Genomic DNA, 14645 nt, shown 5'->3' on the forward strand with positions numbered 1-14645 from the left:
AGTTATAGTACATCAAAAAAATATACAATGAACATTACAGCAGGGTACTGGCCAAGTCCCTAGAGTCTGGATATTCCATTTTGGGTTTTTTTTTTTCTGTTTTTTTTGAATCAAACTTCACATCACTCCAAGGTTATTTACAGAGGGGCACACGTTACCGAGCGCTATGGACTATCCCTACTCCTAGTACAGCATGTGCTAAGTCAAAGGCAGTAAATGCTTTGGAGAGCAGGAGGGGATTTGGGGGGATGCCATAACGGGGGTTTCTTACGCAGCTCGTTGCAGTATTATTGTCACTAGAAGGAATGGCTTTCACAGGGTTAAAGTGCCAAGAACAGGAGTGCGTCAGGACTCCACTGGTGAGGGGCAAGGAGCAACCATGGCTCCAGCACAGGCTTTTTGGAACAAGGGAAGAGAACAGGCCCAGTGGTGCCAAGAAGCTCTGCAAGCTGGAGCCCAGCTGCTCCTGGCTCCCCGTGCTTCTGAGGGGCTGGGCACAGCACCAGGGGCTCACGGCACAGGAGGGGACCCACTGTCCTGCTGGACTGGGGGTGACCCCAAGGGCCTGGGAAGGGCACAGTGAGACGGGCAGGGGTGGCTGGAGGTGCACCAGCCATGGGTTGCTTGGCACTGGGGAGCGGGTAGAACAACCCTCCTTCCCCTGGGGCCCCACCAGCACAGGCTCCTGTCCCCTGGGATGTGGGGTCCCTTTGTGTCCCCCCTGGGCTGTGGGACCATCTCCCTATCCCTGGCAAAGCTGTTCTTGCTGGGAGCCTTCCTTCCCTCTGCTGTGCTCCAAGCCACGTATCCCACCACTGCTGCAAGACCTTTCCATTGTCTCCATGCACAGCTGCTCAGTCTTCTCCTGGTGCCCTCTCTCTACTCTCCTCCTTCCCTGGGGAAGGGATGCCCTGAGCAGGTGAATTCATACCCAGGGGCTCCCTCACTCTCCTGTCTCTGTGGCAGGAGTGCAGTGGTGGCTCCATGGTTGGTGCTGCCCACAGATCCTGCAGGTGTGTGCTCCCTCCTGCAGCTTTCCTGTCCTTGCCAAGGCTCCAGCCCTGGGAAGCAGATATGTTTCAGCCATCTGAGTCACCCATTGGCCGCTTCCCGTTCACCTCCCCGTGTCAGGACCCATCCTGAGCATCGGCGGAGCACGCTGGGCAAAATCCCTCTGAAATCCAGGTGCTGCTTATGGCCAAGACATCAGATATGTGTGTGCTTGTGCGTGTGGATTCCCAGGTGCACACACCAACCTGCCTCTTCCCGAGGGCTGGGAGGGAATGGGAGTCACAGCAGAGGTCTGAACCAGCACCCTGGGCCGAGGACAGGACAGAGCTCAGTGTCACATTGGTTCTTCTGCTCCCACCACTGTTCCAGCTGCATGGATGCATCAGCACCAAAGGGAATCGCAGGCGGCCGATGCGGCGGGTGAGCTGCCCCCCTGGATTGCATAGATCGGGGTGGGGTGTTCCTCCAGCGAAAGGTCCATTTGGGATGCAACTCTCTCTATGTACAGCAGCGTGCTGGGCACCCAGAGCGCCGCAGTGACAGTCCCAGACAGGTCATGGTTGGGCTGTGTGAGCACAGTGAAACACAGAGCTATGGCCTCGAGGTCCCTCCAGAGCCCGGCATTCTGCAGGTTATGGGTGCACCCTGATTGTCCAGGCTGCTGAGGACACCTTTGTTTTCGGGAATCATCAGGATTCATTCCTGGAAGCTCCTAACTGGGATGGGATTGGAGGGCTGGGCACGGCAGGTGAGCAGCAGCATTGCCTTTCACTGGAGAACTGAAAGTGCTTTAGGGACATTCACTCAGCCTCACAGCATCTCCCGGGAGGTAGGGGCAGGGCTGTCCCCGCGGTGGGACAGAGACAAGGACAGGTGCCAAGCACAGGGTCACCTCCTCTCGGGGAGCCAGCACCAGACAGCCTGGTGCTCCTGGCCTTGCTGGGTGTGAGTTGGGCCCAGCTTGGCCACATGCCCATCGTGTGCTTCTGGGGCCAGGGCAGGGCCCGTGTGCTTTGGAGGGAGGAGGCGTCGCCCTGGGGTCAGCTATTGCTCTCGGAGTGAGGATACGGTCGGTGTGGCCGGTGCCCGCCACCGCAGGGGCTCTTTGGCTGGTGGGACGTAGGGAGTTGTGGGGACAGGGGGCTGGTGGGTGGCACAGAAACCCCCTGCCAGCACAGGCAGGTGCAGGGTTGGCAAGGGCACAGCCAGCCCAGGCTGAGAGAGAAACTGTCAGCTTCCCACTTGTGCTGGGGTTGTTTCTCCCAGTGAGAGCTGGGCTGAGATTCCCCTCGCAGTTCCCTTCCCACTGGGCTGGCAGGGACTAGAGGGATGCTCCTTCTCCCAGGGACCAGCCAGCTCCTCTCCTTCCAGTCTGGCAACTGGGAGGGCGATGAAGAAGCAGCCAGCAGGCCAAGGACAGGCAGGCTCTGGCCATGAGACGGTCCTGCTGATTTGGACACTGTCCTCTTCCGTGCACTGCCTGGGCTCATCTGCTGAGCACGGGGCCAGCACAGGCTGGGGGAGCGGTGGGGATGCGCGGCAGGGCTGGCCGGGCTCTCTCAGGGCACCTCTCTCCAGTGGGAGCCCTCTCCAAGCAAAGGAGAAGCCGGGGTTGATGTCTATGACTACATTTTCCCAGCAGCCAGGAGAGCAGGTACCAGGAGCGCTGCCCCCAGCGCGCAGCCCCCGCAGCCCAGCCCAGCTGCAGTGGACAGACCCTCGGTGGGCCAGCGGCTCTAGTAGGGTGCGAAGACGATGGGACCCGGCGTGGGGCGGACGTGGGCCGGCGGCGTTCGGAAAAGGGCTGGTCCGAGGATCGGGGCTTGGAAGAGGGTGGTGGCAGCTGCTGGTCGCAAGGCAAGGGGTCCAGGCATGGCGCAGACAGCAGCGGCGGTCAGCGGGCTCGGCAGGAAACGGGTTGCCAGGGTTTTGGTGAGGTGCTTCTGCAAAGCCAGCTTGGACTGCAGGGAGGGAGGAGGAGACACCGTGAGATTGCAGAACAGGTGGAGGAATCACAAGTGCTGCCATTGTGAATGCTGCTGCCAAAGCACTCCCGAGTTATCCCCATGCTGGCCTTCCCAGGAATAGACTCAAAACCCGCTACCAGAGCTCACTCTCCCTGAGGGGAGAAGCTGAGCTGTGGGGATGGAAACAAAGGTTTAAGGGAAGCAGGTCCCGTAACTCACTGCAAGGACGGCTGATGGTGAGCAAGGCTTTGCGAGCAAACAGAGCGAGTGCTGTGCAGGGAGACAGGTACCTTGAGAATACTCACTGCAAGGGCAGCATTCTTCTGCAGCTTGTTGTAGGGGCTGTACTTGGGCTTGGGTGGCTTCCCTGCCAGCCTGTCTTTGTGCCTTCTGCTGCTCATGTGCTGGGGAGGAAAACAGCTGGATCACTGAGAGCCAGGACAGTGTACAGTGCAGCCCAGGTCTGTGGGGACACCCATCACCCTGCAGGGACCATCGGGTACCCACACCCTGAGTCCCTGCATGCCCACACCCGGTGCCTGGGCACTCCCAGGGCATTGTCACCTGCTTGAGCTGGGTCTCAGAGTTCACGTAGATCTCGCACACTTGGCAGTGAAACGCCTTGTTCTGGATGTTGATGCTGCCCTTGTTCCCGATCCGCTTGGACTTGTGCCCTGCCCGGGAGAGCAGCTTGCCCCGGCCTCGCCGCAGTTGGGTGCCGTGACCTTCCAGCATTGACTTGTGCTTGGCGCCTGGCGAGAGGGGACACTCAGCAAACCCAGCCCAGCCCTGTGCCAGCACCACGGCAGTGGGAACAGTGCCCTCCAACAGCTCCAGGGGAACCCCACCAAGCTGTGCCCAGCAGCAGGCAGAGGGGACAGGGAGCTGCCTGGGAACCCAGACTTCTGCACAGCTCATTCCCAAACCTTGCCAAATTGCACATTGCAGGCAGAGCAGAGATGCTCATCTTCCCAGAGACCCCCCTCCATGTGCCAGCTTCGGAGATGCTGCTATTTTGAGCATGCACTGGAGCCTGTCGCCTGTCCTCGGGCATTAGCACAGTCTGCAGAGTCGGGCACGCGTCGCTCGCTGTGCTGCAGCATCTGAGCCATGCCCAAGGTCAGAGAGGAGCCAGCCGTGGAGCCAGGAATAGCTCAGCAGGGCCACAGCAGGTGGGGAAGGAGGAACCCAAGATCCCTACACACCTGGGGACAGAGCACCCCATCCTGTCCCTCCCAGTGCCAGGATGGCGAGGGTGAATGGGGAGCAAGTAATTTAAGCTGCTAATTCATTCTATTTTTTAAGGCGTGAAGCAAGGAGCTGTGTGACAGCCACGGAGCAGCGCCAGCCTGCAAATGTTTGTTTGTTTGTTTGTTTGTTTGTTGTTCTTTTTCCCCAAATCAGCTCCTGAATTTGTAACTGGAGCTGACAAAAGCAAAAGGACACGTCTGTAGCTGAGCCTCAGCAGTGTCCTGAGCCAACCCTGCACACGGCAGCTGCTGCTGCCCCAGTAGGCAGTGGGGTGGGAGGAACTGGTCCCCAGAACTGACTGAGCTGGGGCAGGAAAGGACCTTCCATTTAAAGCTGGGGTGCCCAACTTAAGCATCCTCTAGAGAAAGGGGTGAGCCAGGAGCTGGAACTGCAGGGCCTGCAGACCCAACTGAGGACCCCTGTTACCCCCTGCTACCACTCTGGGGGTGGGTCTGGCCACCCCCAGGCTTCAGGGTGACCCTCAGCAGCTCCCACAGCTGCCCACCCCAAGGGGCTGCCCTGCACAGCCCAGGAGTCATTGCAGGCTGTGGAAATCCTCAGTTCATTGCATTCTCAGGGATCTTCTCCACAGGGCCACAAGCCCAAACCACCCAGCTCCTTTGGCAAGTATTATTCCAGGTTTGGGAGAAGCCCTGGCTATCAACTTCAAGCTAAATGGAAAATAAAGTAGCCTCAGTCAATTGATTAAAAGTAGCTGGAAATGTCCTTAATTGAGATATGAATAGTAACAGTGTTTGACCTTGTGAAAATTCACCCTAGAAGCTGCAGCCCAGGTAAAGCCCCATGGCTGATCTGTGCAGGTCATTTTAATGAATATTTTTTAATTACAGCAGCACTCATTAATGCTCGCTACTTCATTGCAGGGCTGCTTGGTTATGGGGCATGGCTGGGCTTTGCTCAGAGCCCTGATGAAGTGTCAGGGGGGCTGTCCCCCTGTCCCCCCAGTAATGCCCTTACCAGTGTTGTGAGCCTCCAGCTGGGACAGGGAGTTGACGGTCACTTTGCAGGTGGGACAGTACAGGTGCTGTTTGCTCTTTTTCCCCTCTTTCTCACTCTCAGGGGCCGAGCTGACGCTGCTGCCTGACTCAGCTGTCTGTGCCTCAGCTGCCGGGGCGGATGAGGAGGCCACACTGGTGGCATCTGAGGTGCCCTCCGACAGCTCAGAGGCTGGTGGGGAGCCCAGCGGGGCAACAGTGCCTGGCAGCTCCACAGGAGGTTCCTCAGCACTGGGCACCAGCCCCAGGCTGCTGCCTTCACCCTCTGACTCCTGTGGGTTACTGGCATCAGCTGCTGGGAGGGAAAGGAAAGGAGGAAAAGGAGAAAAGAGAAAGAAATGGGGAGAAGGAGAAAATTCTGTGCCTGAACAGGTTTTCTGGATTTTGGGGAGCACCCCCATCCTCCCCAAGACCAACTCAGACAAGTCTGCATGCATTCATCCCTGCCAAGGGCAGCTCTTCCCCAGGTCTCTCCTATTACAGCTGTTATCTGTAATAACAGATAACAGATAATGGAATCTGGGCTCAGCACAAAACCCCGGGCGAGCTCTGGTGCTGCCACGGCTCCCACCAGCCCCATCCCTGCATGTGGCAGAGCCCTGGGGATGTGTGAGACAGAGCTGGCTTTCTCTCCTGCATCCATACAAAACACATCCCAGAGACACCAAATCACAGGAAAACACCCCCTGCTCCCCCACAGGCACAGGAGCTCATTTATAAACCAGTGGCACCTCTGCCCCACCGACCGCAGCCTCCTCAACCCCACAGCCCCTCCTCGTACCTGTGCTGCCCAGCTCCCCACTGCCCACGGGGCTGGGGGCCAGGTCGGCTGTGCTGTCCTGGCCAGGGGTCCCTGCTGCAGCCCCCACCACCTTCTGCTTGTTCTTCATGGCCTCGATGGCCTTCAGCCTCCGTGCGTGCTTGTGGCCCTTGTAGTGAGCTTCTGCCTGGTTCTGGGGGGAGACCGGGATGGCCAAGTCACTGCTGTGACCAGACAGACAGACGGACATGGGGAGGGCAGGTGATGGGCTCAGACCCAGCATGTGGCCACTCAGGCGTGTTTCTAGTGCAGCCACCTTACCTGGTGGCATCCACCCCCAGGGCAGGACCACTGCAAAGCTGTTGGGAGTGGGGTGTAGCACAGAAGGGGTGTTGGGAGCAGGGTGTAGCACAGAAGGGGTGTTGGCAGTGAGGTGTAGCACAGAAGGGGTGTTGGGAGTGAGGGGTAGCACAGAAGGGGTGTTGGGAGTGGGGTGTAGCAGAGATGGGGTGTTGGGAGTGGGGTGTAGCACAGAGGGGGTGTTGGGAGCGGGGTGTAGCACAGAAGGGGTGTTGGGAGTGGGGTGTAGCACAGATGGGGTGTTGGCAGTGAGGTGTAGCACAGAGGGGGTGTTGGGAGCGGGGTGTAGCACAGATGGGGTGTTGGGAATGGGGTGTAGCACAGAGGGGGTGTTGGGAGTGGGGTGTAGCAGAGATGGGGTGTTGGGAGTGGGGTGTAGCACAGAGTGGGGTTGGGAGTGGGGTGTAGCAGAGATGGGGTGTTGGGAGTGAGGTGTAGCACAGAAGGGGTGTTGGGAGTGGGGTGCAGCACAGAGGGGGTGTTGGGAGTGAGGTGTAGCACAGAGGGGGTGTTGGGAGTGGGGTGTAGCACAGAAGGGGTGTTGGGAGTGAGGTGTAGCACAGAGTGGGGTTGGGAGTGGGGTGTAGCACAGAGGGGGTGTTGGGAGTGGGGTGTAGCACAGAGTGGGGTTGGGAGTGAGGTGTAGCACAGAGGGGGTGTTGGGAGTGAGGTGTAGCACAGAGGGGGTGTTGGGAGTGGGGTGCAGCACAGAGGGGGTGTTGGGAGTGAGGGGTAGCACAGAAGGGGTGTTGGCAGTGAGGTGTAGCACAGAAGGGGTGTTGGCAGTGGGGTGTAGCACAGAAGGGGTGTTGGGAGTGAGGTGTAGCACAGAAGGGGTGTTGGGAGTGGGGGGTAGCACAGAGGGGGTGTTGGGAGTGAGGTGTAGCACAGAGCCCTTTCCCTCCTCTCCCCAGCCTGCTCTGACACCAACATATTGAGGCCAAGGTATCACTCTCTAAGACATCACAACATTGCTTGCTTAGTGAGATAAGGACCCTGCTCGGATTAAATGCATCAAGTCGCTCCTAAAAGCAGCTTTCAGGCAAAATTTATGACTCTAGAAATGTACAATGAATTGTTGCTGTAAAAACGAAATAAAGAGGTTCTTTGGTGGGGAGGACACATCACCCACTGTATCCTAAGGGGTGTCCAAGTCATGGTTCACATCCCCAGCTCCTCTCTCTCAGTGAACGCTGGATAATGAAGCGCGACTCTGATGGATTCACGTCTGCACCAAACTGATAAAAATGGCCACGAAAAAAATCCCCTGAACACTGGTGTCCTCCCAACAGGGACAATGCTGCATTGTCCCCCAAAACAACCCCAGTTTGGCAATTTATGGAGAGAAACCCCACTATGAATTAGACACTGTAGCCCTGCGTTGGACAGATTAATTTGCACAGCATTCCAGGGGGCCAGCTGAGGATTCCCGGGCTCTGCAGGGGGAAGCATCCTATCCCATCCCTTCCCTTCCCTCCCCCTGTGGCTTCCCAAGGGCTGGAAACAGGGAGCTGGGGCTGTGGTTGGTACGTGGGAAAGCAAAAGGCCAGTCCGAGCGTGGTGCCTCATTAGCAAAGACAATAAACTCCCCCTGGATAACAGGACTGGGTACAGCTGAAGTAGGTCACAGCCTCCATGCTGGAACAGCCGCAGGCTCTGAGGGTCTGGGCCAGCTGGGGGGACCTGGAGGGACATGGGCAGAGTAGGAACAGGGGCATGGGGTGCTCACAGGGGCACTGGGAACACGTAGTGGGAGTGACTCTCCTGGCACAGCACCTCTAGCTGGGAAGCAGCCTGAAACAGGGAAGCAACACTTTTCCTGAGCTGCTTGGCTGTGGAGCAGAATCATGAAGCCCAGAACCAGGGAGCTGTGCTGGCAGAGCAGCACCAGCCCCAGGCACTGCAGATCCAGCATGGCCAGGCTGGCATGGCTCCTCTGCAGGCAGCCTGGGGAGGCAGGAGCAGCTCCAGGAGCCCACAGCCCCCGGGCACAGCCACCGAGCACCGGCAGCTCCGCTGGATGAGACCAGCCCATCGCTGGGGATGCCCCTGACAGGGGCTGGCCCGTGTCCCCTGCTCGCTTCCCCCGCCATCCACAGCCCTGCTCACCGCAGAGTTGAAGCGCAGGTGGCAGATGTTGCAGGAGATGAACTGCTTCTTCTTGAGCGGGGCTGGCACGCCGAAGGTGTGGCTGATCACCGCCTTCTGCACCGGGTCCATCTGGAAGGGGAGGGAGGGAGGGCAGAGGGAGGCTGGGTGCTGTGTCCTGATGGCTGCCCCAGCATGGCACCATGACCTGGTGACCCCCACGCCTGTCACACTCCCAAGGAGCCACTGCCAGTGCCACAGAGCTCACACTGGGTGGCTGGAAGGAGCAAGGGGCTGCATCTGCTGAGGAGCCCTGCGGCCATGGAGGCTCCCCTGACACAGCAACACTGGCTCCTGTCCTGCTTAAACCATTCCTGAGTCCATCAAATCCACAAGGTCCGAATGTCAGCTGTGGTCTGGCAGAAGGGACGAGACCCCATCTGTGTGTCCAAGTCTCCTCTCCCCACACACAGACACTTGTGTCATAGGTGGCAAATTGCCATTTTCTGTTTGAGCCTCACTGGCTACCCTTGACCTTAGCAGAATCAGAAACCACCAAAGTGGGGGACAGAGACAAAACATCTGGCCATTCATTCTCCATGTGCTCTTCACCTGAGAGTTGGAATGTCCCCATGCAATGCCAAAGGCATGAGCAGGGCCATGTGTGCCAGCCCACAGGACACTGACAGCCCACATGGGTGCCAGGGCAGGAGGGACATCAGTGCTTGCTGCCACAGACACAGCTCACCCAAGATACAGTGCCCACAAAATCCCCTCTGGGCTGCCCCACTGCTGCCCAGATGTGCTTTTCACCCACTCAAACCCAACAATGACAACTCGGTCATGGGGCTGGGCACACACAGAACCATTTCCATGACCTGCCAGGAGCTGTGTCTGTCTTCCAGCCCGCCCAGGGCTCTGGTGGGGCCAAGAATGCGGCCGGTGCCAGGCCCTGTCCCTTCTGTCTCGCCCCAGGGCTCGGCCTCATTCCACAGCCCAAGCACCAAACTGCTTCCAAAAGCCATAATTGTTTCTAACGAAATGCATTTATTAAGGAAGAAAACATAAGAATAACCTCTTTGTCTGAGCGTGGCTCCAATCTATAATGCAAGTATTGTTCCTTACCCTGTGGCACAGGGAGATTATCTTATCTGAGTCCTGCTGTCAGGAGAGCCCGGGGTTTTCAGCGATCGTATTTCTCTGCAAAGCTATTTCACTGCCGAGACAGGTGCATCAGTCTTCGAGGCACATGCCTGGACAACAGCACCATTATCAAGACCCCAAATTCCTTTCCAGAAGTGAGCGGAATGGTAAAAGCAGGTGATTAATGAAGTGCCTGTTTGCTATGAAATTTTACTCACTTATCTGGCATATAAATGAAGAGGCATTTGGGGTTCAGCAGAGACCTGGGGGAAGCTACAGATGGCCAAGATGCTGCTCCATGCCTGACAACAAACATTGCAATGTGCTGCTGGCAGCACCCCCATGCTGCTGGGCTGCTGGGCCAGCTCTTTTCCAGAGAAACACCCACCTTTCCATTCAGAAAAGAAAAATGGCTCCAACCTTCCCAGCAGTGTCAGCCCCCAGGTTCCAGCCGGCTGCTCCCACCAAGCACCACCAGCTCCCACCAAACACTGGCACCCACCGAGCACTGGCAGCTCCCACGGGTCATCCACACCCTGAGCACTGCGGAATGAGCAGGGTGGGGATCGCAGGAGGAGGCAGAGGGAAGGGAGGTGCTGGCACAAGGACACAAATGAGGCCAGGGACCGTCTTGGTGCCATCCTAAGGCTGCCAGGGAAGCCGGTGGCAGCAGGGCCATGTCTGAGCCTTAACTACACAGTGGTGGTGTTGGACAGCCCCAGCAGTGTCTCCTCATCCTCCTGGGGTTATGGCACCAGCCAGGTGATGGCACCAACCTGGCTCTGTCCACCTCCTGTGCTTTTGCCAAGTCCATCCTGCTCAACCCTGTGGCACAGCAACGAGCTGTGTCCACCAGAGCACCTGCAACTGCTCTGAGCAGGCACAGCACTCACGAGCTGCCAGGGGCTGGGCTGGGCAGCACACTCACACCTGACTCCTCACCCCAGCCCCAGGCATCCCATCCCACTGCTGCTCCTGCTGTCCCAAGGTGAACACAAGCAGTGTCTCAAGCCTTCAGCTGCCCATCCCCATGGGAGCACACACACTCCCAGGTGCTTTGCCAGAAGCCCAACCCAGCTCCAGCCCGCACTGAGCACGTCTGGTGCCACCTGAGAGCCCTTGTGCTTCTCCCCAAATGCAAACACAAACATCCCTCTACCTCTTCTCCACCACTCTCCCTCGCAGCTCTCTCAGATATGGAAAAATCCCCGCAGCTCCTGCGGGGCTGGCGAGGGCTGTGCTGCAGCCGTACGTACCAGTCCTGCAGCCAGGGATTGAGGCTCTTCCTGGCTGTTTCCAGAAGAATGGAGCCAGCAACAGAGGTGGCTTTGGGCACCGTGATGTTGGGGAATAAAGATCCCAGCTTTATAGTCAATTTGTATTGACTCACATTACTTTATTTATCCCTGGATGTTTCTGCTGATATAAATAGCGATCCCTGCGCCGAGCTCCCTGCGGCCGCTGAGGTCAGGAGCAGGAATTCACAGGGATGCAGCATCCGTTCAGATCGCGGCTGCTGACGGTGTTTTACGAGGCGCTGCTGGGTCCTGGGGATTTGCAACATCCCAAGCTAAGGGAAGAGCCTCTGGAGCAAGGGTTTTTTTTTCCCTGGTTGTTGCTGTAAGTGACAGGAGGCAGCTTGGAAGGGTTTTGTTTGCTCCGAAGTAAAACATCTGCTGGGTTCATGGGAGCCCTGTGACCTGCTCTGAGTGCAGAGTGTTCTGCTGGGCAGTGCAAACAGCTCCTGCTCTGCAGGGCATTGCTGAGCCCTCACAGCATCACCAGCGATGCAGGGCATGAAAGGGGAACCCCAGGATCCTGCTGTAGAGCAGCTCCAGTGTGGCAGCGACCTCAGCAAGGGGCAGACCCTGATCCTGACCCTGACCCTCTTCCCCACACTGAGGATCAAGTGGAGTCTGACCAGCCTGGCTCAGGACACAGGGATGCTCCAGCCCTTCCTCCTGTGGGATGGAAACTCTGCTTTGGCTCCTCCAGAGCCGCCAGCCCAGCACACCCTGAACCTCACTCAGCCTCCTTCAGCCACAACTCCAGCACTGACACACCCCAAAGGGCAGCTCCTGCCCCTGGACCATCAGCCAACAGCACAGACTGGGCTCAGGTCTGAGCTCAGGGTGGTGGGCTCCAGACCCCCAGATGGCTGGGAAAGCCTCCCCTGGCATCTCTGTCCATGTCTGGCCCATCCTCTGTGGCAGCAGCCCACACAGAGAGCAGCAGCCGTGTGACACTGCGTGCCTCCAGCAAGCACCAGATTCATTTTCCAAATTGCTAATTTTTTAAAAGCAACAAACGTGGGTGAACACGCGCTGAGGCAGCAGCAGGTGGAAGCCAAGAGGAGTGAACAGGCGTTGGGTCAAGTTCACTCCTGACTCCAGTGACTAAAAAAAGAGCCCACACAAAAAGCAGGAACTATAATGGCATCAAAACCCCTCCTGTCCTGTGTTCCAGCTCATTAGCCCGGGGAGAGGCTGGGCTGGGGCTTCAAAAGAGCTTAAAGGACTCAGACGTCTGAATCCCATTGAACAGCAACAGGAATCCTGCGCTTAATTTCTGAACTGTCTTTGAGGATCTCGGCGATAATTTGCACCTTCCGAGCACGTTTCAGCTCAAAGCCACTCACAAAAGGCCAGTGAGCAGGGAGGGGGCTCAGGAAAGTTGCCAGGAAAATTTCCAGGTTCAGGAGAGAAAACAATGGGCATTGACTGAGCCCCAGAGCACCGGCATGCAGTGCAGCCCCCGGACCCACTGGCCTTCCCAGGGCACAACCTGCTCCACAACAATTCCAGGCAGCACCCAGGGGTTACAGAGACCCCCACGGGGCTGGGACCAGCCTGGGGGAGCGGTGCAGCATGGGGAAAACAATATTTCACACCAGACATGGTGGTGTGTGTCCTTGGCCACATCCATGGCAGTTTAACTGTCGAATGGAACATCTCTAAAGATTTGTGTCATTGCCCACCCCAGGCACCTGGGCTGGTGGTCCAAGGTTGGGGACCTGGAGCCCAAGCAGGGTGGGAGCAGCCCCCCAGCACTCTGAATCCAAACATCCACAGCACCAGCCACATTCCTCAGATCTGTAGTACATTCTCTCTTTTCTTTTCCTTATTTAATTTTCAACTAATGAACTGCTCTCCAGAGCTACTTTATTACTATTGATTCCAGGGGCAAAATCCAATTGATCTTGGTTAAAATGAACCATGTTTTTAATTCTGGTACTGACAGGCACTGGCTGGGCAGGAACCTCTCTGAGCTAAGGGCAAAGTAGACATGTTGAACCAGTATCCAGCAGAGAAAGACCCCAGGAATTAAAGCTGAAACTACCTGATAGGGTTCAAGGAGCGGTGCCATGTAGAGGAGGGACTGCTGTAGGGGAGGAGGGGTCCAGCAGCTGACCCCCATCCTCCCTGGGGACTCACCGTGTTGAAGTTGGGGAAGAGGTTGAGCGGTGATGCCCCGTTGAGCCTGAAGGTCAGAAAGTGCTTGATGTCCAAGGGGGGATGGAGAGGCCGGCCAGGGATGGGCAAGGACGCTAAGAGGGGGCTGCTGTGTCCGGAGGGACCTGGGCAGGCAGAGGGAAAGAGCAGCATTAGCACTGGTGACCCCTGCTCGCAGCAGCAGGACAGAGCACACAAAACATGTGGGGACATCTGCCATGGACTACAGAACCCCCCAGGGAAAGGTCCCAGCCCAGAGTGGCCCTGGGCACCCCTTTGCCTTCCAGGCTCAAAACCAGCACCCCAGTTGGAAGCTGGATGCAGCTGCCCCCGCATCAGAGTGTGGACACGAGCAGGAGTCTGAAACCTCAGAGGTGTTCACACTTCCCCAGGGAATCAGCCCCTTCCCTGGGCTCTCCCATGGAACCACACAGCCCTGGGCTCCCTCACTCCAGCACCACTGGGGCTCCTCACCAGGGCTGCTGAGGTTTTGGCTGCCAGCAGCAGGCAAAGGACTGGGAGCAGAGGCTGAGCTGCCGCTCCCCGTCCCCCGCAAATCAACCACGCGCTCCAGCGTGAGATTTAAAAATAGCCTAGAGTTATTAATAACATTCTGTTTCAACAGAAAACACTCGTGGGACAGAGGGATGGAGGGAGGGAAGGCCAAGCAGAGGGATCTTTCTCCAGCCTGCTCCCCATCCCAGCTCGGACTCATCACAGATGATGAGCACAGGAAAGCATCCTCCAAGCACAGAGGGAGTTCCTGCCCAGCTCTGGGAGCAAGGAGGAGGGAAAGCTAAAATAAAAAATATTAACTAATCAAACACAATAAATAAACTGTTTCAGAGCACTGTGAGCCAGAAGAGCCCACTCAGGTCCCACACAGCTTCACACCCACTCCGACCCACCCACAGCCTTGTCCCTTTTTCTGCAGCAAGGACAAGGTCAACGTTCCTCATTCCTGTGGATTTTTTTGAGGTTTGGGTTCTTCTTCATCTCAAAGACATCACAGATCCCTCGACCCAGCACAGCACAACCCCATGGACCTGAGAATACCCCTGTGGGAGGCTGACAGTGGCCAGTACCCACTCCCACAGCAGGAACACCCTCCACCAGCACCTCTTGTGACAGCAGCGAGCCTGAGCCCCTCTCCAGCCCCCACACCCTGACACCAGCTATGCAGAATGAGGACCCCAGGCTGGTGCTGCTCCTCGCTCTTCTCCACACCCGCCCTGTGCTGATCCTGGCTGGTGCAGGATCTGAGCCATGCATCTGAAATTCAAAGTTTGAGAGATTCCCTGGATTTGAGCAGCGAGTGCTCGTCGCCAGCCCCACGGGCACCAACGACCTCTTTCTGGGCGAGCGCACGCGGCGGCTCTGCCACGGCACCGGAGCCATCCCCAAGCCAGGCCTGACTCCAGGGAGGAATTACAGTTTGCTTCATCAGGCGTGCACTGATCGAGTTAATTCCAGAGTCGCCCAGAAGGGAAATCTGTGAAACCGCTTAAAAATAAATAAATAACATTACAGCAGCAGCGAGCAGGACTGGGTGAGGGGTGCATAATTAACCTTCTGAGGCGTGAAACAGTGTTTCTAC

At 57.4% G+C, this 14645-nt stretch overlaps 1 protein-coding gene across 1 annotated transcript in view; it reads right to left on the reverse strand.

The window, feature by feature from the left end:
- Window positions 1-66: 66 nt before the first annotated feature.
- ZNF385C (zinc finger protein 385C) overlaps window positions 67-14645 on the reverse strand; it is a 59565-nt gene continuing 44986 nt past the window's right edge. The window contains exons 3-9 of the mRNA XM_058858252.1: window positions 13031-13173; window positions 8475-8585; window positions 6027-6198; window positions 5208-5537; window positions 3543-3730; window positions 3284-3382; window positions 67-2972 (exon numbers count right to left, since the gene is read on the reverse strand). Coding sequence (XP_058714235.1) covers window positions 2748-2972; window positions 3284-3382; window positions 3543-3730; window positions 5208-5537; window positions 6027-6198; window positions 8475-8585; window positions 13031-13173 — 1268 coding nt within the window. The 3' untranslated portion in view covers window positions 67-2747. The remainder of the gene's footprint in view (window positions 2973-3283; window positions 3383-3542; window positions 3731-5207; window positions 5538-6026; window positions 6199-8474; window positions 8586-13030; window positions 13174-14645) is intronic.

The sequence above is a fragment of the Poecile atricapillus genome, chromosome 27 (genome assembly GCF_030490865.1).
Source record: "Poecile atricapillus isolate bPoeAtr1 chromosome 27, bPoeAtr1.hap1, whole genome shotgun sequence".
NCBI lineage: Eukaryota > Metazoa > Chordata > Aves > Passeriformes > Paridae > Poecile > Poecile atricapillus.